At 39.5% G+C, this 24,156-nt stretch overlaps 4 protein-coding genes across 8 annotated transcripts in view; 1 reads left to right on the forward strand and 3 right to left on the reverse strand.

Moving 5' to 3' along the window:
* Positions 1-31: 31 nt before the first annotated feature.
* On the reverse strand, positions 32-2,281 carry mrps25 (mitochondrial ribosomal protein S25). Its single transcript, XM_023422776.2, has 4 exons — positions 2,060-2,281; positions 1,226-1,332; positions 1,015-1,102; positions 32-607 (listed from the first exon to the last, which is right to left on the reverse strand). Exons 1-4 carry the CDS (start codon positions 2,191-2,193, stop codon positions 418-420), a joined length of 519 nt encoding a protein of 172 aa, XP_023278544.1. The 5' UTR covers positions 2,194-2,281; the 3' UTR covers positions 32-417.
* Positions 2,282-2,645: 364 nt separating this feature from the next.
* nr2c2 (nuclear receptor subfamily 2, group C, member 2) lies at positions 2,646-14,268 on the reverse strand. 5 transcript variants are annotated; one of them, XM_087178374.1, is made up of 15 exons: positions 14,115-14,268; positions 11,894-11,978; positions 11,486-11,581; positions 11,055-11,255; positions 10,834-10,939; positions 10,492-10,671; positions 9,320-9,476; positions 9,112-9,196; positions 8,685-8,830; positions 7,705-7,882; positions 7,293-7,414; positions 7,014-7,153; positions 6,411-6,548; positions 6,153-6,258; positions 2,646-5,140 (listed from the first exon to the last, which is right to left on the reverse strand). In XM_087178374.1, the coding sequence occupies exons 2-15, from the start codon at positions 11,951-11,953 to the stop codon at positions 4,966-4,968; spliced, it is 1,890 nt and encodes a 629-aa protein (XP_087034500.1). In that variant the 5' UTR covers positions 11,954-11,978; positions 14,115-14,268; the 3' UTR covers positions 2,646-4,965. The 5 variants fall into 5 exon arrangements, 4 of the variants coding, with proteins under 4 accessions (XP_087034500.1, XP_023278576.1, XP_087034501.1 ...); XM_023422808.2 differs by having other exon boundaries at positions 9,112-9,202; XM_087178375.1 differs by having other exon boundaries at positions 9,112-9,202; positions 11,768-11,978; positions 14,115-14,257.
* A 3,391-nt stretch (positions 14,269-17,659) lies between these two features.
* On the forward strand, positions 17,660-20,263 carry b3galt4 (UDP-Gal:betaGlcNAc beta 1,3-galactosyltransferase, polypeptide 4). Its single transcript, XM_023422737.2, has one exon. The coding sequence runs from the start codon at positions 18,075-18,077 to the stop codon at positions 19,194-19,196; it is 1,122 nt and encodes a 373-aa protein (XP_023278505.1). The 5' UTR covers positions 17,660-18,074; the 3' UTR covers positions 19,197-20,263.
* Positions 20,264-21,122: 859 nt separating this feature from the next.
* wdr46 (WD repeat domain 46) overlaps positions 21,123-24,156 on the reverse strand; it is an 11,674-nt gene continuing 8,640 nt past the window's right edge. The window contains exons 10-14 of the mRNA XM_023422762.2: positions 22,814-22,967; positions 22,431-22,578; positions 22,016-22,206; positions 21,791-21,904; positions 21,123-21,679 (exon numbers count right to left, since the gene is read on the reverse strand). Of these exons, the coding sequence (XP_023278530.1) occupies positions 21,560-21,679; positions 21,791-21,904; positions 22,016-22,206; positions 22,431-22,578; positions 22,814-22,967 (727 nt within the window). The 3' untranslated portion in view covers positions 21,123-21,559. The remainder of the gene's footprint in view (positions 21,680-21,790; positions 21,905-22,015; positions 22,207-22,430; positions 22,579-22,813; positions 22,968-24,156) is intronic.

The raw sequence follows: 24,156 nt of genomic DNA on the forward strand, positions 1-24,156 counted from the left end.
ATTATTTTTTACATAAAAAGTTACTGCTTACTTCAGCCACACAGGCAAATTTAGGTTTTATTTGAATGTTTACATTGTAATTTTCAGCTCACACCTGGATGACAGGAATCTTTAACCGGGTCACATCATGTACAAACAGAGGGTGTGAGGTTAAGATGTCCAAACCTGGCACGAAGTATCAACACCCCCAACACTGACAAGTGTTTGTACTGGATTTATGGTGGAGTGGCGGGTGTCAGTCCAGGCACTGACAATCTCCAATTCACACAGAATAATGGGACCCATTCACTTGTGCATATTTACAACAAAATATGCAATGTGTTAGTCCTTTTATGTAACTGTACAAAATCAAACGCAACAATAATATAATAATATTGTCCAGTAAATCAACAATAGTCTGCTCTCCTTCTCAGCCTCTTACTCCTGTGATGCTGCCATCTGGGTTCGATATTTGCCTGTCATCTCCTTGGGCAGCGGCGTGGTGCCAGGACACGGCACCTGGCCATCCACCTCACAGATACACTCCCTTAGACAATACTTCTTTGGTCCAAAGTTGGCGGGGTTGGATGCCTGCATCTTGGCGCGGGATTCAGCTTGTAACACTTGTCTGTGAGCACAGAGAGTAAAATAAATACACAAACAGATCGTCTAGTCATTATAGGAACAAGCCTTTTTCACAGCAGACATTTTTGAGATGTCACAGTAGGAAAGGCACAGGTGTAAATAAAAAAAAAATGGCTGAATTCCATTTAGCTGCTCCAGCCTCACAGTCCTGGTTTTGCTGGAATAAATAATATATATATATATATATATGCACACATTTTATATTTTTATCTGGTCTTCAAGGCTGAATTACATTAAATTATATGATTTTTTGAAGTCATTTGCTTTAGTAAAATGTAAAATGAAGTTGCATCCACCAAGAGCGCTAATCACAGGCATATAGTCATGTAGGTGTCATGAAACATGGTCCACACTTAAATAAAATAAAATAAAAATAACTCAATATCTTACTCTGATTTTCCCAAAATCTTCTTAACGTGTTGTGAAATTTGTTTGTAGTCCTTCCCTTCTACATCCACCAGTACCTGCTCCCCATCATCTGCAGGAGAGACAAGAGACAATATTTATAAAATTACAGTTATAATAGTGGTAATAATAATAATTATTATTATGATAGTCATTATTTTATGATACAGGTTAAACAACAGTGCCATCTACGCACCCAGGTAGAACTTCAAGAATGGTGATGGTGTCATATTTTTGAACATCATTACTTGGACCCACGGGTTTTTGTACTGAATCTGAGGAATATTGAAGAACACAAACTTTCTGCAAAACAAAGGGAGAGAAATTTGGTATCAGCTTCACATAACAGGTGCTTTCTTTAATTGCTACACTTTTGAGAAGCAAATTGTAACAAAAAGTTTTTCAAATTTCTTCATGATCCTGAATGGTTCAGACAATGAATGTTCAATTTACCCACCTCCAGCATTATGAGGTTTTTTTTTTTTTCATTATTAGTTACATACTTAGTTTAAATATACATCCCTGCCACTTATACTGTAGCAGCCATGGGCTTAAAGGCTGCACTGACTTAGGTGACAGTTTTCTAAAGTTATTTTATTCCGCCAACAAAAGAATAAAAACCAATAATTGCTCATTTAATGCATTGATACATTTTCGTTTCACAAACTTAAAAATAGGAATAAAAATAAAATAGTAATTGTGGCATGTGCAAAATATACCACAGCCAGCAAACTTTTGATGCCAGCTGGGAGTCTTTCTATAGACTACTCTAAACTTCAAGTTCTGACACATTTATAGGACTGTACTGATAATTATGTGCTGGTCCCAGTTCAGTTCAGACCTAATGAGCTGGTATGGAGTAGTAGAGTGAACAAACCTTCGCACATGCCACAATTACAGTTGACTTTTCCCTAATTTAAGTTAATGAATATAAAAGAGATACAGTGCATTCAAATTTTAAAAATGGCTTATCTGTAAATGTCTGTGTGCTGCAAAGGTGGTAATTACACGGCTAGCTGTTAGCTCTGACCTTGCTCCGTCGCTCAGCTCTCCATGTGTGTTGTAATTCACCGTCATGATCTTGACTCGGTTTTTAAAGATGATGTCGCCCTTCTGCAGGTAGTCCAGGGTCCTCCTGATCGGGAACCTTCCTTTCATAGGCATTTTTAACAAACTCTTTTAATGTTTACAAGATACCATTTGAAACCTGCCTCCCGCAGCGAGTCGCACAAGCACAGACAGACGCGTTTTTGATGACGTCCCAAGTGGTTGTCATCCGGGAGACTGAAGAGCGGTCTGGTAGTTGTAGTTTTTAACGACGCTGCACTTCATTCACCTTCATCACTAGAACAAGAGCTTATTCAATCGTTTATTGAATGTTATTCTTTTCTGTAAAGTCATTCACTATCTTGTCTTGTACATTGATTTTGTGAATTTAAATAAAAACAACAAAAACAAGAGCTTACAGACAAGGAGACAAGAAAATAGACAAATGAGAAAATAAAATAATTAATGGGTGCAAATGAATTATAAAAAACAAATTGTACAATTAGATGATTTTCTGATAGATAAACTCCTCTCACTCTCAGAACAGAACAGACTCAATTTTTGTCATATTTCATGAATAATTGTTTATTTCTTTTATACTGTGTGGCTTCAGAAAAGCCGGCCCCAGAGACTGGAATGCTGATACAGGAGCTCAGTCGTTAATACATTTGTTTTATATCTTCATTGGAGTGAGGTAGAAATGTAGGGTTGTGATAAAACTTGAGCAAAACATGAATGTTTGAATTTCTCAATTTCAATGTTTGAAGAAATACATTTTACATGAGCAGAAAATATTTACATTGTATAAAATTTTAACCATGGAATACTCAATCCTCAAAGCTGAAAAAAAAAAAAAAAAAACAATCTGCTCTAATATCTTCTAATGTGGGAGCTGCTCATGGTAGATGTTTTAAAGCCACAACATTTAAATCAACATTTTTCATACAGCATTTAATAAAATGCACTTAAGCAACTTCTTCATGCATGGCAATGCACTATAAAAAGAAGAAAAAAGAAAAAAATTATAACAACGCTCCTTAATAGGGCAGACAGCGACAAGATTATAAAACCCCGCTTAAAAACAACATGCACTCATTTTAATGAAATTACATGTACAAAGGTCATTTTACACCAGTGCCGTAACAAACAAACAGTCTGTATGGGTTTTAAACCCAATTCTTACAACTGACATTAATTTCACAAGACATAATAACTGTTGACTTCTTTACATCCCCATTATCATTCATGTTGCTGTGGATGCTTATTCTGAACCATTATACAAGTGGGTAAGCCAATGCATATCTCCATATGGTCTTCAAGACACGGATACACTAGAGACTGGCTTTCCAGAAGATCTCTCTTTTTTTTTTTTTTCAGGGAAACCTGCCCAAAAGTACTTTAAGTACACTTAGTATGCAACAAGCAAATTTGTTCACAACAAATTTAAGTTTTTAGAAAACATACAAAACAAAAAGTTTTAGTCAGCATGAATGTAGTGGAACGCCACAAAAGCTGATTGATGTGCACTTTAGCAGAATACAAATGCAAAACACAAGTACAAAAACAGCAGCATAGCTACACATAAGTAACATTTCTGAACCCCAAATCTTTAAGATAATCTAATTCTTGAAAAGAAATAAGCGCCACTGATAAATACACATACAAGATGCAGACTGAGAAGAACAGTTGTGACACTGATGCGACAGAGGGAAATAACATATAATTGATTGTCATAAAGAGAAAAGTGATGAGGTGATTGCACGGTTTATAATAGCAACATATTCATGATACCCCAAAAATGCTGTGTACCCAAACATAAACCTAAACTCTGACATGTCATTCAGTATAATTTAAAAAAAAAAAAAAGAAATAAAAAGGACATGTGGTCAATTTAGTTGGCTAATTTGTCTTATGTGATTTTGTGAATATAAAGTGAATGTAAATTAAAACTGAAAGACAGAATAAAAGCAGACATTGGTCACATTGTATTGAGCTCAACGGTGTGACAGCCAGTGCATATGAATACTTTGCAAATAAAGGATTGAGGTTTGAGTTAGCTCAGGTACCTGATTGAAGTGCATTTTCCAGCTATTATTTAGATTTAATTAATTAGAGTAAAGACCTGTTTATTCATTTTAATTGTGTCACTTACAAAATTGAAAAAAAAAAAAAGAAAAAAAAGAAAATTACAATTAAGTCATACTTAGTCTTTGTTAAAGCCTGAATTCTCAATTTAACAGCACAGTCATTGACCATATAAGATTATACTGAGCCAATGTTCACAAAAGCCAACATAAATAAATACTTAACAGCTTCAAAGTACATTTTTACAGTAAATACTCAGATTTACTTTAGTCTTAAGATTAAAATTTTTAAATACATGAAATTCCAATTCCACATATAAAATTTCAATTTTTAGACTCTGGGCTGTGTTTATTATATACAGTATCTCATCTGATATCTGCAGATTATGTATGTAATCATCATGAGGGCATGGTAAGGCTTAGATAAGACTGCAACAATTTGAAAGGCTAAGACCAGAGGTTTAAATTCACTTGCTTGAAGTGCTATAAAGACATTAAAGGAGACGAGCATAGTTGCAGCTGCAGATAATTCCTTTTTCATTTAATTCATAGTGGCTGAGTTTAGGCCAGACACTCAAGATTACCACACTGCATCAGCTCCAGAGGACAGTCCAAGTCTCACCCTGGCTCTCCAATGCCAGATAATCTTAATCTACCGAGGATTCCTGAATGATTTTGCACCATGCATCGTTAGAAAACAAGGGGCTGCTGCAGAATTTTGGATTGGGGTTCAACAATAAACCCTTTGAGTGACAAAGAGTACCATCTTTAAATCGACAGTTCTGGGTTCTGGATTGATAGGATATCATTCGGTTGGGTCAGAGTCCTGGCTGTTATACTCAGCTGTCTCCATCTTGAGGATGTAGGGAATGATACTGTCAATAGAAACGTTACCTATTAAGCCAGTGAAGAAGAGCTCCTCTGTGATGCTCGAGTTCATGAGCCGCAGGGCAGGGAGACGAGTCAGGATACGGGTCAGCCTGAGGAAACACACAACAGTTCCAGTCATACTGATATTTTGTGTTTACCTCCTTGTTTGTTTGTTTTTTTTCAAAGAAATGTTCTTATAAGCTCGTCTTTTTCCTCAGTGTGCATCACAATCTTCAAAAGTAATTTATGTCCGTTAGCCAAACACCTCAATGCTCTACACTTGAATAATGCTGCGATTGAAATGACACCAACACAAGTGAAAAGCAAGGATGTGAAAATGTATGACAACCCAAATGAAGAATTGTGGTTTATTTTATTTCTGCATTTATTTGTCAACATAAACAAACTCAAACTGTCTCTGTGCACCACCTGTTAGTGGCTGGCGCAGACTTAAGGCTTTGTGATGGTTAAATCCCCCAGACCTAAAAACATATGAAAATCGTCTGTCACTGGTGTACTACTGGCAGTTACCACTTTGCATAGATAATTCTTACTAGCATATGCTGCTGCTGACTGTGGTATGTCACTGCTGCGTGCTAGATAACTGTCACTGATGTGATGAATACTATTCCTGTCTGGTAGCTAGTGGCACTAATCATAGCTACAAAGGCTAACAGCCAGCAAAGCAAACAAAGCTCTGGACTGTTTGACCATTAAAGATAACTATATGCCAATCGGCATTATGTCTTCATGGTGGAGAGGTCTGAGGCTCAGGTCCTATCTATTTCAACATCCTCCCTCATTTTCTATAGATAAAAATTTACTTGACTTAATATCATTTTTATTTATTCATTTATTTAATACAAGAAATGTTATATGTCCGTGGCACAGCAGTGATATAACATGTATTGTATACCGTTACCAATATACAGAATAAGATGATGGGGAGTTGTATGTACAGGTCAACAACAACAGCATGCGACATACCGTTGATCAAAGTGGCAAACCGCAAAGAGTAAACATACAACATTACAACCAGATCACATGTAATTCATGGTACTGCTGCCTTGAAATGGGGTGAGGACGTTGTGTTGACTGGTTAGATTGGAAGTATGAATGTACCTGTACGTGTCATCTGGATAGGTTTTCTGCACATAGTCCTGCAGCTCCATCAGAGCTTTCTCCTGGAACTTCTCAATCTGCCCACTGCTGTCCACACCCGGGTGATCTGATGAGTCAAACACACCACTATCATTTAACAAAATGCAAGTCACTTATTCAAATTTCATTCACTCTTCCGTGGTATTCTTTTCATTCAACTGATAACAGCTACATCGTTCATCATTAGGAAAAATCGGACAGTCCTCTTAGCAGACTCACCAGGGCTGAACAACACTATAGCCTTCAGGTAAGCATATTCATAGCTGTCGGTCTCCAACCTCGTCATGCTGTTGCAGAACTCCTGGAACTTCCAGATATGCTCCATCACCTGCTTCACCCTCTCCCCCGAAAGTTTGTCTAAGACAGAACAAAATGCAGAGTTTGATGTAACATTTGTCATTTTTTTATGTAGTTGTTCTGTCTCACCAGGATAGTCTTATGAGAAACAAGAAAAATATGTCATCGCCATCAAAAGTTGCAATTCCTCCTAACAGTTTAAGACACATTTTGGCTGGTTGTTGGCATATAGTTGCTTCAATTAAGCCAAGTCAGTAGTTGGTAGATGCATAAATTCTCCAATTAACTGCTGATATATGACACAAGGACAAATTTAAAAAATGTGTAAAAAAGTGTAATATTGGAAATGTAACAACAGGGTGGTAAAACTTAATATCTCAAAGTTTCATCTAATCAACAACAGTGGCAATGCCACTACTTTAGGTCTAATTTGTTATAGTAACAAATTTAAACATCACAGATCTTCTCTCTTGTTTATATGTGTGCGTCCTACTGTGAAGTGATGACGAGGTCTGTGGTCCATACCATCCTGGATGCTGCTCTGAAGGTGATTAATGATGGCAGTGAGGATGGTCGACAGGTTCATCACATGAGCGCACTGAGCGAGACCCAGAGTGAACAGCTCATTCCAGCAGGCTCGCACCAGACTGGTGTTTGCCTCCTGACTGAAAAAGACAAACAAAGGAAGAACGATGGGTGCAAGTGCGTAGATAGCGTGCCTTTGGACTTCACAAAATTATATACAGTCAATAGATGGGAGCTTGCAGTGTACTTTACGTCTTCATGTGTCAAATACATTCTTACCCGAGAGCTGAGAAGGCGGGGATGGAGCGCGCCCAGTGCATGGAGAGAAAGAGAAGCCTGGAAGCCGACTCACAGATGTAATGCACATTCAGATACTCTGGCATGGGGTTGGGCATGGTGAGCTAGGGGAAAGACAGGGGGACACAGAAAAAGGATGCCCCAGTGATCAAACAGCAAACCATGTAACTGCAATGTTCACAAGTTGACTCCTGACCGGAGAACCCTCGCTGCAAGCCATAACCCTCTCTCTCCCCACATTTCCTGTCTGTATCTCTACTACCACCCTACTCTGCTAATATGTACACATGCATATCTGTGTTTAACAAAGACTTCTGCCTTGCCTTGAATTCTTCTGCGATGTTCAACAAGTGTGTTGTTGTGGCCATTAACTTTATGAGTGGACTCCACCCACCTTAAAGCCAACATGGCTGTCAGTGAGCAGCGGCCCCTCCACCTCAATAATGGGGGTCTCCTGGTCTCGACCAATCAGCTGGATTGTTGTTCCACCAACGCACTGCGACTTATCTGCCAGACTCTGTCCGACCCCTTCTTCAGGTGGGTTGAAGACTTTGGCCAGGGTGTCAAAGGCACTGCACACAACACACAAAACAAATATACATTTCCTTCTACCTGAGTGATAAAAAAAAAAAAAAAAAAGATCCAAACATCCCCTAACCCTTTGCATCAAATATATTATTTAATCTTTCAGTCACTCAGCACCTTCTTGTTTTGTGGTCATTTACAGTAGTTTTGGGAAGGTTTTGCTGTGTAAATGAACAATGAAGCTTTAACTAAGCATAACAAAATTATATCACGTAAATAAAATGAAAAAAAAAAAGATTAAATTGAAAATACAAAATAATCTATGAAGTGCTATTTAAAATGCTTAGAATAGGATAATATCAGTGATGAAATCACTGCAGATATTACAATCCAAAACATAATGCAAATGACCTGCATTAAATATCAAAAAGAAGAGTAAATGTCTTACATATTTAAAGGGTTACTCATTTTTACAGTATCTGAATGCCAGTTTGAGCTGGTTAACTGTGGCCTCCTGGCTTAAATGGGTGAAATGATACATCATGAACTTTAACTTTTGACAAATTTATACAAAATACATTACACTTGAAAAGAAAAGAAAGAAGACAACCACTGGTGAAGTCCTTGTTGTACCTGTCATTTTTTTCAACTTTTCCCAGAGCAAAACATTCCCTTTCAAAATAATCTGCTTCTATAGAGGCCACTGACTTGGCACGTGATGCCAAGTCAGACAGGAAAATAATTAATTAATAATAATAATTCACAGAGGGCCTGTTAAAGTGAGTCATGAAACTTTGCTGATACCTCTAACAAACAAACTCTCCTCCTCTCTGTGCACTGCTGACTAACCGTGTTATCTCGCTGGCGGATTGCTCCTCGTGTTGGTTGTCTGAGGTGTCACCATTGTTTAGATTTTCTTTTATTGAGTCACTCAGGTTGGCCAGTGATGTTACCACATTGGCTAGTGTCCCCAGGTCCCCCTGTCCAGACTCCATCTGAAGACAAAACACACAGTGCAGATTGTTTTCATCTTGTGGGCCAAGATCACTTGCCATTCCATCCATTCTAGACAAAATATTCAAAAATTAGTGGCATGTAACATGAATGGCAAATGCCTCTTAAAAACACACTGAAGGCCTAAATAAAGACAGAATCTACTGTAAATCAGTTATCAGAAAAATCATGTATATACTTATGGTATAAGTATGGTAAGTAAGTAAGTATAAGGCAGAGCAGACAGATGTTCTATTTACTGTATCTGCAGACACATCTGTACCTTTGGGTCGGTGGCAAGCAGCAAAGTTCCATCACTTTGGATGACCGGCTGTTGGATGTTGACCAGCATCCCCTGGTCCAGCAGGCTGGATCTGCACATGGCACAGAGCATTAACAAAATCCAGTTTAAAAAACACCCAACAGCTGAGAAATAGAACAAAACATAGGCCAAGGCCTGACGTTTGTGTGTAGTCCTGATTCCCACTAACCTGGAGCCATCTGTCTCTGTATCAGAGATGAAGGTCGGTGTGGCGATGAGCGGACTGTTTAGGTCCTTGCGAATGTAGATCTTTTGGGTAGAGGCAGCACAGTTGGCGTGCTTCTCTCTGGGCACTATATCAATGGGTTTCCTCTCACTCTGGACAGCTGAGGAAAAAAAACAGTAACAGACAAACCCAAATTACCCTTTTCCAATGGTTAGAAATGGACAGTTATAACAATAAAAGTGATCCCAGAGGAATATTATTTTTTTGTTTGTTTGTTGTTGTTTTTTTTTTTTAAATCGATTCCTCACAACACAGATTAGCATAGACAGACAGATAGATTGATTCCTTTATTAATCCCAAAGGGAAATGGCAGATACTAGTAGAAATTCAGTGTCTTGCTGAAGGACAATCAGTGTTGTTGCTCACACAAGGTCCTTTTGGTTTAATGATTTAGAACTCCTCAAATTGTGAAGGAAGTGCAATTGACCAAGGTGCTTGAACCTACATTATTTGATTAAAAGATCGCCTCTCTTCTCTATTCCCTCCAAATGCATAATCAGTAAATTAGGCGAATACTGCAGAAGACTTTTCAAGATCGCGCAGAACGCAATTTAATGCCTTTTCCATGATCATACTGGTCAAATAATGCGAGAAAACCAATTGAGAAATTAAATGTCTAAAATCATTTAATAAATATGAATTTATATCACATTTTATTAAGTACTTCACAGTTGTATACAACAATAACTCAGTAATAATCAATTAACATGACCTTTTTGTGGCAGAAAATGGATGGATGTATTAACCATAAAATATAATAATAATAATAATAATAATAATAATAATAATAACAATAATAATAACAATAATAATAATAATAATAATGAATTAATTTCAGTTCCTTGCTACTGTAGCTAGCAGTAGTGAGTGTTGTTACAGATCTGATGGTACTGATCTAAAGCCTCCGGCATGCACAATCAACAACATCTCGACAGCCAGCAAATGTATTGAAAAAAAAAAAATAAAAAGTTATAACCAACATTACTGTCTGACAGGCAAGAAAAAAAAGAAAAAAAAGACCTTTGTACATAAAGTTACACACTCTTTAATAACTTGTCTCTGAGTGGAAGCGTATTTTTTATCTCCATGTATTGCAGATTGAGATGCAAACTCACACTCAGTCTTCATCCCCATCTTAAGGCATTTCCTCAACCGGCAGAACTGGCAGCGATTGCGGTGGTGTTTGTTGATGACGCAGTCCTGTTTGCTGCGGCAGCTGTAGGTAAGGTTCTTCCGCACGCTCCTCTTGAAGAAGCCCTTACATCCCTCACAACTGACTGCTCCATAGTGACGCCCTGAACACAGAGAAGACTAGTCAGAGTGTCTGAGTCACTGTATGTGTATGGGTGAGATTGCTGACATTGTGAAGCTAAACATACTATCTGATTTGACATCAGGATGCATCACTGAAGTTACATACAAAATATCACATCTGCATGTAAAGTAAGCTTCAGTACCTGAAGCCTTGTCTCCACACACCACACAGTACTCCACTGGCTGCGATCGGCTCAAGTCCCCAGACTGCCCTAACAACCGTTCCATTGACACTGGATCTGTGACAATCTGAAAAGCAATGTTATAACAATGTCTGAAAATAGTAACAAATATCAAGACCAAGATATTGCCAATGGCACCATCACACTATATACCAGAGGTGATATTGTGGGTAACACTGTACCTGTATCCTTCCTGGCATCAGGCTGTCAGCAGCAGTGAAGATGAGCTGCTTAGTGTTGTGGCTGTCTGGTGAGGCCAGGATAACCTTGCCCGCCCCTGAGCTGTCAGCCGTAGTGAGAATGAACTGCTGCTTGGGAGCACTGGACGGGTTCATCGCTGTTACTATCTGGATCTTCTGACCTGTCTGCTGGTCAGTTACAATCTGAAGGTGATCAAAGATGGAAGAGGAAGACACAGAGAGAGGGAGGTGGAAATAAACATACACCAATGGGGTTAAAGGGAAAAAAAAGGGAACAGAGTGACATTGAAGATGGGAGAGCTTAGTCACATGTCGTAACATCAACGTGTTCATTGCTGCCGTTAATGCACCGAAAGAGGACAACATCAACAGGCAGGAGCAGTGTCACATTCTCTGAAGCCAGCTGCGGTTACCTGTATTCGCTGTGGTGTTGTGGCAGGCTCAGTGGAGATGACCTGAAAGCGCTGTGGAGACTCACTCATCACCGAGTCTGACGGAGAGGATGACACCTACAATTTTTTTAAAACATACACATACAAATTATAAATCAGTATGTCCGGAACACAAATATGTTTAACTTGAGTGTGTGTGTAAAACATAGGGATGTTATTATAAAACACTTTTAAAGAAATACAAGAGGGAACTGTCTGGAGAAGGTATGTCTATGGCAACAAATAAATGCAGCACCTACTTACCACACAATCAAAGAGCATAGCACCAGTTTCTTTCAATTAAAAAAGAAAGAAAGAAAAAAAACTTCATATGATTTAACTTAAGACTGCCAGAATTTACATCATGAAACTGTTCCTCTGCACACCCACCTCTGCCTCGTGCTCAGAATCCACTTTCTGCTGAGACAGCAGATTCGGGTTGGTTGTCATGATGATGTAAGGTCATTAGTGAGGTCTGTTTGGAAAGATGCCACAAGCACAAAGGTGCAAACCGTCACAGAAGAGCAGGACAACACTGGGACATTTTTAGAAAATTAATATTAATGCTGTATCATAAAGGATTATGACATTAAAATTGAAAGTGCAGCACTCCACCAGTCTGGGCTTTATGGCAGAGAGGCCAGACGGAAGCATCACCTCAGTGACAGTTTGCAAAAAAGCACCTAGAGGACTCTCAGACTGTGATAAACAAGATTCTCTGGTCTGATGAAACCAATATTGAACTGTCTGGGCTCAATTCTAGGAGGAGGAGACCAGACATGATGCTTAGAATTGGTTGTGCCTCTGTAAGTTTCTCCCACTGTGGTCACTGTGCTCTTGGGAACCTTCAGTGGACATTTAAAGATGATCAAGAGAAATGGGAGGGACCTGAGCTAAATTTCAAGTGTCATAGCAAAGTGTCTGGATACTTATGCCAATGTGATACTTCAGGGTTTTTTTTCCCCAAATTTTCTACAATTCTGTTTTTCCTTTGTCATGATGGGGTACTGAGTGTGGATTGATGAGGGAAATTTTCCCTTTTTTGGCATGAGGCTGCAACATAACAAACATATGCACTACATCCTAGATCACAGCTGCCTTTTCTACTCTTGTGGCTTCCATTTTCTTCAAACAGCAGGTAACCAACCTGGTGTGTTCTTTTATATGTGATTTCATACCAATTATAAAGTCAAACTTTTTGTATCTCAGCATATTTACACACAGAGAATGAGCTAATGACACCACAGAAAAAGATTTCTATTCATTGGAAACAACACTGACATTACTGTGAACAGAAAGAACTGAGTGAAAAGAACCACACATCATTAAAACTTAAGTGAACACAGATGAATGGATCATAGCCTCACAGCATTTGCAGTCTTTGAACACAGTTGACAGAAGTGTATCAAATCAGTGCAGAAAAACTATAAAGAGGTATTGTCTATGCCAGCCACGAGCAAATAACATATCATGTTGATTTAGGAAGTGAAGACAAGTAAAAGAAGTAAATACAAACCCTAACAGGTAACACAAATTAAAAGATAAGCCTTTCTTCAAATGTCAATGCACTTTTACTTTTTATTTCATGAAGTTAAAAAGGGGGAGAAAAATAAAAAACTGTAATTGTGGCATGTACAAAAGTTTGGGCATCCAACTAAGTAACAGAATGTTTAAATTTGTCATTATGTTTTTTCATCTTAAAAATGACTTAAATGATTAATAGATTATCAAAAGAGTTGCCAATTATTTTTCTGTTGATCAACTTATTGGTTAATCAACTAATTCTTTCAGCCATAACAACATTAACTCCTTCCATCAATAATCTCCGTTCAGTTTCCAGTTTTAACTGCCTTTGTTGATCTGGGGTTATAATAGTGAAAAGATTGATGTGCCTGCAGTGCTCCACGGGCTCACTGACCAAAGGGAGCAGCATGCTCTTTCATAATGTTCACTGATTGGTGCAACACAATGTCCATCAGTACCTCCTTCCCAAAACGCATCACAATACAGAACAAAATGGAGAATTTGGCAGTCAGCCAGTAACACAGAAGACGAATCCTAATGATAATATATTAGTGCAGATTTCTTTCCAGACAGTACAGTGGACGACTGTCAATGTGCTAGTAGTACATGTAAAAATGCAGCTTTGGTAAATAAAGTCATAGTTGTTTCAACCCACTCCTGTGCCCGGAATGGCAAAGGTAAAAGGGTCGAGTTCATCTGCAGCAGCTACATCTTTGCAATGTTAGCTATTCCAGCTAACGTTAGCTTAATACAAGTAAACCGAACAAGGGCTGCACCAAGAGCCGACTCTGCCCGTGTCTCCCCCTGGATTTGTCGTCTTGGCATGCAGGGATTGGTTCAGGTTAAGCCGATATGGGTGTTAAGTATTAAGTATAGTATTAAGTATTGATTTAACTGTGTGTAAAGAATATCCGCGTAGGCATAGTGAGCCCAGCGTCCTTGCCCGGATCCCGAGTTGCCGGAGACGGGCAGGAAAGGAGCTCCGCATCGGCTAGCTAACAAGCTAGCCGGGAGATTAGCTGCGCTCTTTTATCAACCAGTATCTCCGAGAGCTTTCTACGGTTTTAAACCCAGGACTGAGACTTACCTCCAGGAAACGACGTTCTCGGATTTAGGACGCTCTGCTATTTTATAAAATATTTGTTTTGGTTTTCTTCTGTTAAAGGTCATAGTTCGTGACCCCGCACCGCCAGCGTGTTGATGATGGTTGAGGTTTTTTTTCTCCTTCCTCTCTCGCGCCCCCCACCCCCTCCGCGCGAGCCAGACAGCATGACGTCATTATGTCTGGGGACTTTGTTGTCAAGTTATAGATTATAGCCAGTGGTGGAATAAGTTGAATGAATTAATACGATTTCTGTAGGAAAATAAACAAACAAGAGTTTGCTGCTGCTATGGTGCTGACCCTTATTTCACTAAAATTCAACATGGATCCTTTTTTTATCAGTTTGCTTCCCCTGTCATTGGTAATGATTCAAATTAATTATGGCTGAAAATAAATAAATTGTGGGGTGGCGGGATGTGAATTTTTTTCAGCTTCGATATGTTCTACTATTTTTGCAGATATATTGGAGAGTTGTCAATAAAACTAAATCTAAAGAAGGTTGGAGACCACTGGTATAAACTTTAACAGTGTAGTGTATTTTATATGCTCGTCATATTTTTCTTTAAGTAAAATCTTAATATAAAAGCAGCCAGTAACTATAGCTGCCAAATAAATGTAGTGCAGTAAAAAGTACCAATATTTCCCTGAATGTCCCCTGAAGTCCCTGAAGTAAAAATGGAAATTTACTCAAGTAAAGTACATTAAAAACCATATATGTACATATATACGATACTATATAGAACTTAACACCGACTGTGACAAATGCTCTTGTATATTACAAATATTATGAGTATGTTTTTGGTGGACTGGACAATGAAAGAATCACCCACTTTTCTTTTATATTGAAAATACTTTGGAGCCATAGCCACAAGTTTGAACCAATTTTGTGCCAATATCTGTTACAGTGATATATGGGAATCCTACAGTGCTTTGCACAGATAAAGTCCGGAGACTTAGAGCTTTTAGACAATGTAGAATTTGTCAAGGTTGTGTTAAGATTGAGTCCAATACAAAACACACTTAAAGTAGTGCTGCCAGGGCCAGTCTCATACAGTTGTGATGATGTATTTTAAAAGGATGCATTACACAGAATATGAGGGGAATAATCAAGGAAATGGGATAAAGATGGCTAAATTGATAGCAATAAATATACTGTAACAAGTCATAAAAGAACAGATGCATGTATTATGTCTTTAAAAGAGAAACACACAACGGAGGCTTATTATAAATTAAATACAGATAAACCTCCTAAAGAATGATATTGCTTTTTGCTTTCAGAATCAAGAATCATCTGACCATCACATTTAAATAACTGTTTCATTTATGCAACCTCATTATAAGAATCAGCTACCAAATGCACAGATATTGCTACCTGAACTTGTTTAATTTCCTGTTCCTCTAACATTTCTTTGACATTTGAGAATATGTGTATATGTATATAACATATACTTAATGTTTTGCCCACTGGATTTTGGGACTTAGAGCAGTGAACCACTGTTGGCAGTAGCTGTGCCAACAGAGAGGGGGCCAGCCACCCTGTCTCTACCATTGCAGCAATGTAGACATCAGACATTTTTATTTCAAATGCTCTATACAGTATATAATAGCATTTGTGGCCATTTGTAACTGAATCACTTTGACCTTTAACTGCCTATAATAAAGAACCAACCAGCCCCAAATAATAACATGCCAGTATAGGTTCCTATGAAGTTGATACTCGGTGGGATATTCCAAAAGTCCAAATATAAAAAGTACATAGTGCTATAGAATAATTCATGGGGAGTTTTCTACATCAACAACAACAACAACAATAATAATAATAATATTAATAATAATAATAATAATAATACACATATTTCTCAGTTCCCTCTGTTCCCTCATGAGAAAACGAGGTGTTCAAAGAGCATTGGCTGTTTAAATGTTGCCAATTGCAAAACTGTAGTGTTTACTTGTGAATTTAATGTTAAACAAAAGTAATCTAGTTACAAAAATCAGATCAAGATTTATTCTTTTATTTGCTGTTTTGATGCTGTCTGGTTATACAGGCTTACACAGTAAATTCAAAAACTGTGATGAACCCTAATAAAAAAGGGTCTTGCATATATTAAAAACATGTACACAGTATTATAAAAATCATTCATGTATTGTGTGATATAAGTTCATCATTAAAGCAGCCCTTACAGTACAATAAAAGCTACACACTAAACTATTTTTCATATGTGTCATTTTAGGTAATTTATAATTCATTCCAAGAGATATACACAACAACAGCTAAAACACTGTGTCATCTACTGTAATCACAAAGAATTTACATTGTTTATAGTTTTATAGCCTATGTACATATGTAAAAAGTAAAACTTACATATTGGTTTCAAGATTTGGAAATTTGAGGCATCTGTTTTTGCAGCACATCTTTTGTATTTAAACAAATGGAGGAAATGTAGTCCACTGGACTGGAGCTGTTCAGTGAACAACTGCCCTAAACAATAGGCCTATATTGAATAAACAAATGCTTTGAGGCATTTTTCATTGAGCACTCAGATAGCTAGATAGATACGTAGATAGATGGATGGATCGAAAACAGGCATTACCACCAAATGACCACAAAGTGTCGCCCTGCACCACCAGGCGTGACAGCACTGCATGTGCAGGAGAACAATAGGCGCACGGGAAAGCTTCACATCCAGTCAAATGACAGTGAATAATAATAATAATAATAATAATAATAATAATAATAATAATAATGATGATAATAATAATAATAATAATAATCATTATCATCATCATTATCATCATCACTATTACACATTTTATCATAGATTGTGAAGCCCTGGGTCACATGACATGAAAACATTTTTTTTTTATTGGCATAATAGGCTATTTATGAATAGGGCTAAATATTATCAATTAAGTAAAAGCACTAATATTTCCAAAATTATGTGCCTTTTTAGCTTCAACGTCCTGTGACCCAGTGGCTAACAGTCATTCTGAAGTGTTAGACATGTGACTAATACAATGTGGTCACGCCATCTACTCACGAGTCTGATACGAAGACTGGAAATTCTTCCTAACTTTTATTTCATTTTTCGATCAGTAAAATTTAAATAACGAACGTTATATAATATTCTATTCTTTCCAATTACGATCTGCATCATACTGTTCATGCATTTGTTTTTACATCTCCAGCCAATAAATGCTTCGCTATTATTTGCCCATATTGCAGCTATAATGGGAATCGGAATCTAGTAGTCTAAACAGTAGGATATATGCCCCACGCCAACTACACTTTTTTTGCAGTAATACAAGGTTTTAATCCTTTTAATGATCAAACTGCGCCAACAGACACGGAGTATTATTTATTAACAGATGATTATACGCTACAGTATACTGTATACAGTATTGACCTAGTGCATGGAAATCTTTATGCACTAGGTCAACATTTATCGATATGGTCCTATTAGATCTCTGTGTAGTCGGCCACAGGACAGTCAATACGCAGCTTGATGACCGGAAAATAAATCTGCTCATCAAAAGCAAACCTCGTCACATCATGAGAGAGCATCGGGGCGCGCTTTACCTAAGGGTGGAGTATAGAGCAAAAATAGCTCCGGGTTGCTGTCGAATCGACCGTTTCATTTGCGCAGCTGCATATCCCAGTTTTGTAAAACTGACTGAGCTGTAGCATCAACACAAGAGTACCAGCTCCTTTACCGCATCCTCACCGACACTGGCTCTGTCCCACGGCCGCTGCTGCGGATCTGGATCCCTGAGCAAAGCAGCGACGCGAGGAGAATGAGATTGGAGGGGACGCACAAAGACGCAATGGTAGAGGGATAGAGGGTGAGTCTAGTCGTGGAGACAAGGGAAGGAAGGCAAGGGAGAAAAGGGGGAGTTGCAGCAGCCATCGCCGTCCTCAGAGCTGCGCAGCGGTCGTGGAGGTTGGTCATGGTCGGACGGGGACTATGTACCGGGGTATGTAAACCCCGGTTTGGGAAGCGGGGGAGCCGGCCTGGGCTTTTGCCATTTCTTTGCGCGGCGATGGCGTGCGCAGCGCTGTTGGCTCTGCTCTTTGTGGACCTCATCGAGTCATGGGTCACCTCGATGAGCATGAACACGGTGGTGGAGCCGCACGCCGGCATCATCCCCCCACAGAGCGTCCCTCCCACCAGACCCGAGGAGTTCCTGCTCATGCCCAGCCCGCTCGTGTGCCAGCGTGCCAAGCCTTACCTCATCACCATGGTTACCACGGCTCCTGCCAATCAGAGGGCCCGCCAAGCCATCAGGGACACCTGGGGAGGGGAAGTGGAGGTGAGGGGCCTGCGGGTCATGACCCTCTTCATGGTGGGTGTGACGTCTGACCTGGGATTGGCCAAGCTGCTGATAGAAGAGGCCCGGGAGCGAGGAGATCTGATTCAAGGGCGTTTTTTGGACACCTACTCCAACCTCACCCTGAAGACCCTGTCCATGCTGGGCTGGGCCCGTCGGTTCTGCCCTCATGCTCACTTCATGGCCAAAGTAGATGATGATGTCCTGTTCAATCCCAGTGCCCTCCTGCACTTTCTGAACAAGAGCCGTAACCCCTATGAACAAGGAGACTTGTACCTTGGTAGGGTGCATCTACATGTGGCTCCGGACCGTGACCCGGATAGTAAGCACTACCTCCCTGCAGGGGCCTACCCTCCCTCTGTCTTTCCAGACTATTGCAGTGGTACGGCCTATGTTCTGTCCCGCTCTGCACTGCTCAAAATTTCCCTGGCAGCCTCTGCTTCACCTTTATCCACACCTCTGCCCCCAGAGGATGTGTTTGTAGGTCTTTGTGCTCGGGCAGCTGGGGTGCTGCCCTCGCACTGTCCTCTCTTCTCTGGTGGTCCAGGTGTTCCCTATGGGCGCTGCTGCTATCAGGCCATGGTGTCCATCCACCACATCACTCCCAGGGAGATGCTGCACTTCTGGGCTGACGTTCATTCATCTCCTCCCTGCTCATGGCTGAGTCTGCGTGCTTCTCTGGGGATGTGCAAAGTCAGGGCGATGCTTGGGTCAGCTCTGGGGCTGGAACAGGGGTTGTGAGGGTTGCTGAAAACTGGAATCAGCGAGGCTGTGCCTCGCTTCAATACTGTGAACAGCACAAGTGCTCTTCAGATTGTGAAGCTACACTGTGTGCACTGAAAAAATGTCAGTTTATTTTTATAGCTTTATTTTTTTAAACACTATAATGCATTTTACTGGCTTTTTTTGCAGAAAAGGGGACGAGCAGCTGGTAGTTTGAAGAACTGTCACAGTAATCTTTAGCCTATCTTTAGACTGTTACAGCATCCTGCATTATTACACTGACACTTACTGTAGATGTAGAACAAACAACACAGGCATGCTGATAGTATATGGCGAGGAATTACAGTCGCTTATTTGATGAATGCACATCGGAACAAGTACTTCTATTAATACATTACGTCCGACATCTATAAGCTGCTACTGTTATATATGTAGTATATCACCAGGTACTTAAATTGTAGATGTTAGTTTAAGATGCTTAAATGCATGTATCCAAAAAACAATAAAATAGATAGCAAATCACGAGCTGCATATACCCGGTAGGAAGGAAGTAATAATTAATCAATACTTGTTGTGTTTAAAAATAATCACCTCGGTACATGAAAGGAATTCATGTTGTTATTCAATATTAAAGACATGATTATATGTGCAATGACAGGGCATGAATTGTTCTGTTGGAGACAGTGAGATGTATTTGACCTGCTGTGAGAGCAGACAGCAGGTGAAGTTCTTTCTTTGACAGCTCAGTAAATCTGCTGCCTCAGATCACTGAAAATATAACTGTGAAGGTGATGTGATACACAGTGCCACTGAACAGTAGTATTTCTAACTTTTGTCTGTAAACATTAAGTTGAGTGTGAATGGCTGTTTTGCGCTGATGTATCTGGACTGGGTTTAGTCTCTGCTCAACCAATATTGGAGGATTCTATTTTAAAAGACAGTTTACCATCTGTCAGAGGTAAAGCCTCAGCCTGTCCCGCTCCTATCACCATGTAAAGAAAGTAGTCGGTGTGTTTACACTCAGGAAATATGTGTGTGAATCAAAAAACCACCACCAATAAAAAAAAAAACCCTATGTATCTTAATTTAGGTTTGCCTGGTGTCTTTTTCCAAAGAGACACACACACTCACACGCACAGTTTCAACACTCGACATTTCAATTACATTGTATTTACCCTCTTTCCTTAATAAATGAAGCTGAGGAACTTCACAACAGTTGAGAACATGAATAGGCAAGAGGCAGTGGGACAATTTCTTCCAGCAGATCATGACATGCTTGAACCATCATGACTTCTAACATGAGTCATTACCTGTCCATCACATTCAAGACTTGAGCACAAATTAGCATGTGATCTCACCAAAATATATGAAGGAATCACAAGCAGAGACGCTCTAAACAAAAGATCCACAAATAATTAATATACAACTCATTTGAACTGTTAACTCCCTCAGAACAGTGCGTGCTGGTAACGATTCAACTCAATTAATTTAGCAGGTTATTCCAGTTGTAGAGCGAAACCATTCTCCCCAGGTCAGGTGTGGTATGAGAAACTTTTGAAGATAACACATCCTTTGAGCTGTAATTCACATTGAACTCAACTGAGGCTGGGAATATGACAAATGGAAACTTATCAGGCTTCCTCCTAAATTGCTTGCCTGGTTCCCCTTCCACCCTCCCCTGATCTAAATATTCTGAAAAACTTGTCAGTATACTGTATATATAATTCTTTAAGAAATCATAACAGTTCTTTTGCACAGCCTATCGTCATTGCTGCTAACAACTGTAAACAAACATGTCCCAGATACACCTGCTAAACAGTTTGGGAGGGATGCCAGCTGTGCATCACATCCGAATGTGCTGCCGACGTGGCAGTATGTTTTATATTCGAGCGTTTGCCATCATCATTTAGATGGAATGTAAAATGACACACTGAATTCAGGGGCTTGATATGATGTTGTTTATTTTTATAACATATTAATATAAAACATTTGACACATGTTCAGTCAGCTCCGCCACCAAAGCATATCATTTGAAAAGGTCAAAAGTGAGTGAAAATTTGTTTATCATTAGAGAAAAAACACAACTAAACCTTTATTCTAGGTGACACTCATGCCAGCCTTGCACCTCACATTATTTGCCCACATAGACAGAAAGTTCTTCATGCTACAGGCTTTAAATAGAACAGCCCACTACTGCACTCAAAATTGATTACAGATGAACTGCTAACCATTAGCAGACCATATAGGGAATTTCAGCAGTTTTGTGTTTTGTTCCCACAGTTGAGTAATGTCTCCAAGAAATGTGTCCTTTGTATGAAGTTCAAAAGTCACTCCCACAGAATGTCAGAGGGGTTTGGGGCGGCACAAAGGCTCCTCCTTTTCTATTTTTTGAATCTGTCCAGAGCGGATCTCGAGCTGGATAATACTGCCTTCTTTTTCTCCCTCTCCTCTCTTTCTTTTTCCATCTTCATTTTGTCCTCCACAGTTTTCCTGATTATATCCTGGGGGGTAAACAAGTCAAGAGAGATGAGCCAAGTAATGCAGTCATAGCAGAAAAAAAGAAATCACCCTGTCATTTAATCAAACTTCATTTTATAATCTGGATTACTCACCCTCTGGTCCTCATGAGCCACTTGCTTCTTGCGCCTTTCAACACTGCCAGCAGAACTACGACCTTTTTTCTTAAACTTGGGAATAAATTTTTCTTTGGCAAGTGGGTCAAAGCCCTGAGAAGTAAAAAAGTTGTAAACAATATTAAACCAGTATTTCAAAATATACAGATTTGTAACATAAAATAAAATTTGATATGTGCCGATCAGATTCTTCCAGACACTGACCAGAGCTTGAACCCTGTCTTGGTGCCTTTGTTGAAAGGTGGCGTGGTCAACTTGTCCCAGTTCATTTGGGTCCAGGGTGATGAGCTCCGGCTGGATCTTCTCCAGCAGGGCTTTAACCTCCCACTCCTGCCTCTGCTTTGCACTGCGGTATGGATTTGCATCCAGACCGTCAAAGTTAGGTTCACCCGCACCTATGAATTTAAATAGAAGACAACATCGGTAAAGAAGGGATGAGAACAGTTTTAATGCAAAGTAGAATGCAATGCGTGAGTTATTTTCAAAGTAAAATAAAACATGAATATTGAGTTTAGCATTGGCATATGTCATGTGGTCATTGATATTTTGACCTTGACCTATATGATGCGCCCTTGCTGTCAGGGCCAATATGTAGGTGTGATGTGAAATCAGGTCAGACCTGGTACGAGCATGCTGGTGAAACCGTCTCCGTGTCCGACCCCGAGGACGTCCTCAAAGGGACAGAAGTGCAGCCCCCACACTGTTCCCTGAGCTCTGTGAGCCATGTAGGGTTTAGTCACTGGAGTGCTCCACACGTCCTTGTACACCTGCATAGAGACAGTTTTCACAGACAAAAATTGAGTGACATGCAAAATACAGGTAACCAATATGTACAGAGGTCTATTATGTACCAGCAATTTGATAGTGAAATTTGTCAAGAGGTAAGTACACAACGCAAAATCTACAGTTTCACATTTCCAGTTCTTGCTGATCATTGTATTTATGGTCGCCTGATTGTTTTTCAATGACAAATCAATGGTGTAGTGTGGAAATGATGATGACCTGAACAATATCTCCCGTGGCTGCAGACAGCAGCCCTCTCTGGCTGAGGGATAAACAGGAAGCTCCAGCTGGGAGGAAGAACGACTTGAGGGGCTTGAAAGCTCTAATATCGTATAACTTCAGCTTTTTATCCATTCCAGATGTCACCATGTATCTGCCAAAAGAGAAGACCATAACATCAGATTTCTCTCTGGTGGACATCGGGGAAACTGCGCATCATTGGTCACCCCAGAAAATACTGTATACTTTATTCAACCTGGCAATGAGGCCATTTATCATTTATGGATATCTTCTGCCAAATTGCTACCTTTAACCACCCACTGTTGTGCCTTGGGGGGCACTAGCACTTTGCAGAATTCACAGACTGCTGCTTTGGATACTTGCATTAATAAGAAAAGGTGATACACTGTTTTTACAGTGACAGAAAAAAGTATGTAAACCCTTTGGAATGATCTGGTTTTCTGTGTCAATTAGTTATAAGATATGATGTTTTCATGTTGGTATGCAGTTCCCCTTTTACACCATAAACAGTGCTAGATTCTTCCCATACAATCACTCCACAAGAATTTTCTTCTCCCAGTAGCGCTGTGCAGTTTCAAGGTGCTCATTGGTAAACTTGAGACAGACAGTGATGTGGGTTTTTTATTTTTAACTCTGTGGTGTCTGCCATGGACACCGTGGTCCATGATTTGTGTTTGATAGACTCATGAACAAAGATGTTAACAAACTGCAATGCTTCCTTTAAGCCTTTAGCTGTTACCCTGGGTCTGCACTCTAGAGTTGTGCTTTCGGTGTCATCAAAGCTGCTTTTTAGCCACTTCTAGAGAGAGTGGTCCCAGTACGAAATCTTTCTCAATTTATACACAACTTGTTGAACTGTGTACTGGTGAATATCTAAACTCGTGACAGGGGATTTCCACACCATAGCTGGATTTGTTAATGTCACTGGAGTAATTGACTGCACCCACATCGCAATAAAAGCACCATCATTGAAAAAAATACAGCTTCAGCTACAAATAAGGTTTCCATTCTGTCAATGTGTAGGTTATCTGTCACATCTAACTTTGCTGAATATAGCGGACAAATGGCCAAATGGGACCTGATTCCTTCATAGTGCATAACAGCTCAGTCAGGCTTAATCTCCAGGAAGGAGCAGTTGAGGATGGATGGATTATTGGTTAGTGAGGAAGAATATACACAATCTTCAGTGTATTCAGTGTAGACTTGCTGACACCTACGAACAACTCTATAACCCTACTGAGTTGGCCCTTTGATCCTTTCATCAAGGAGAACACCCCTTCTTCCCTCTTACATCACCAACGCTTTATCGTCTTAACAACAAC

Source organism: Seriola lalandi, unplaced genomic scaffold, assembly GCF_002814215.2.
Source record: "Seriola lalandi dorsalis isolate HSWRI2012SDOR001 ecotype SW California unplaced genomic scaffold, Sedor1 jcf7180002054685, whole genome shotgun sequence".
Lineage (NCBI taxonomy): Eukaryota > Metazoa > Chordata > Actinopteri > Carangiformes > Carangidae > Seriola > Seriola lalandi.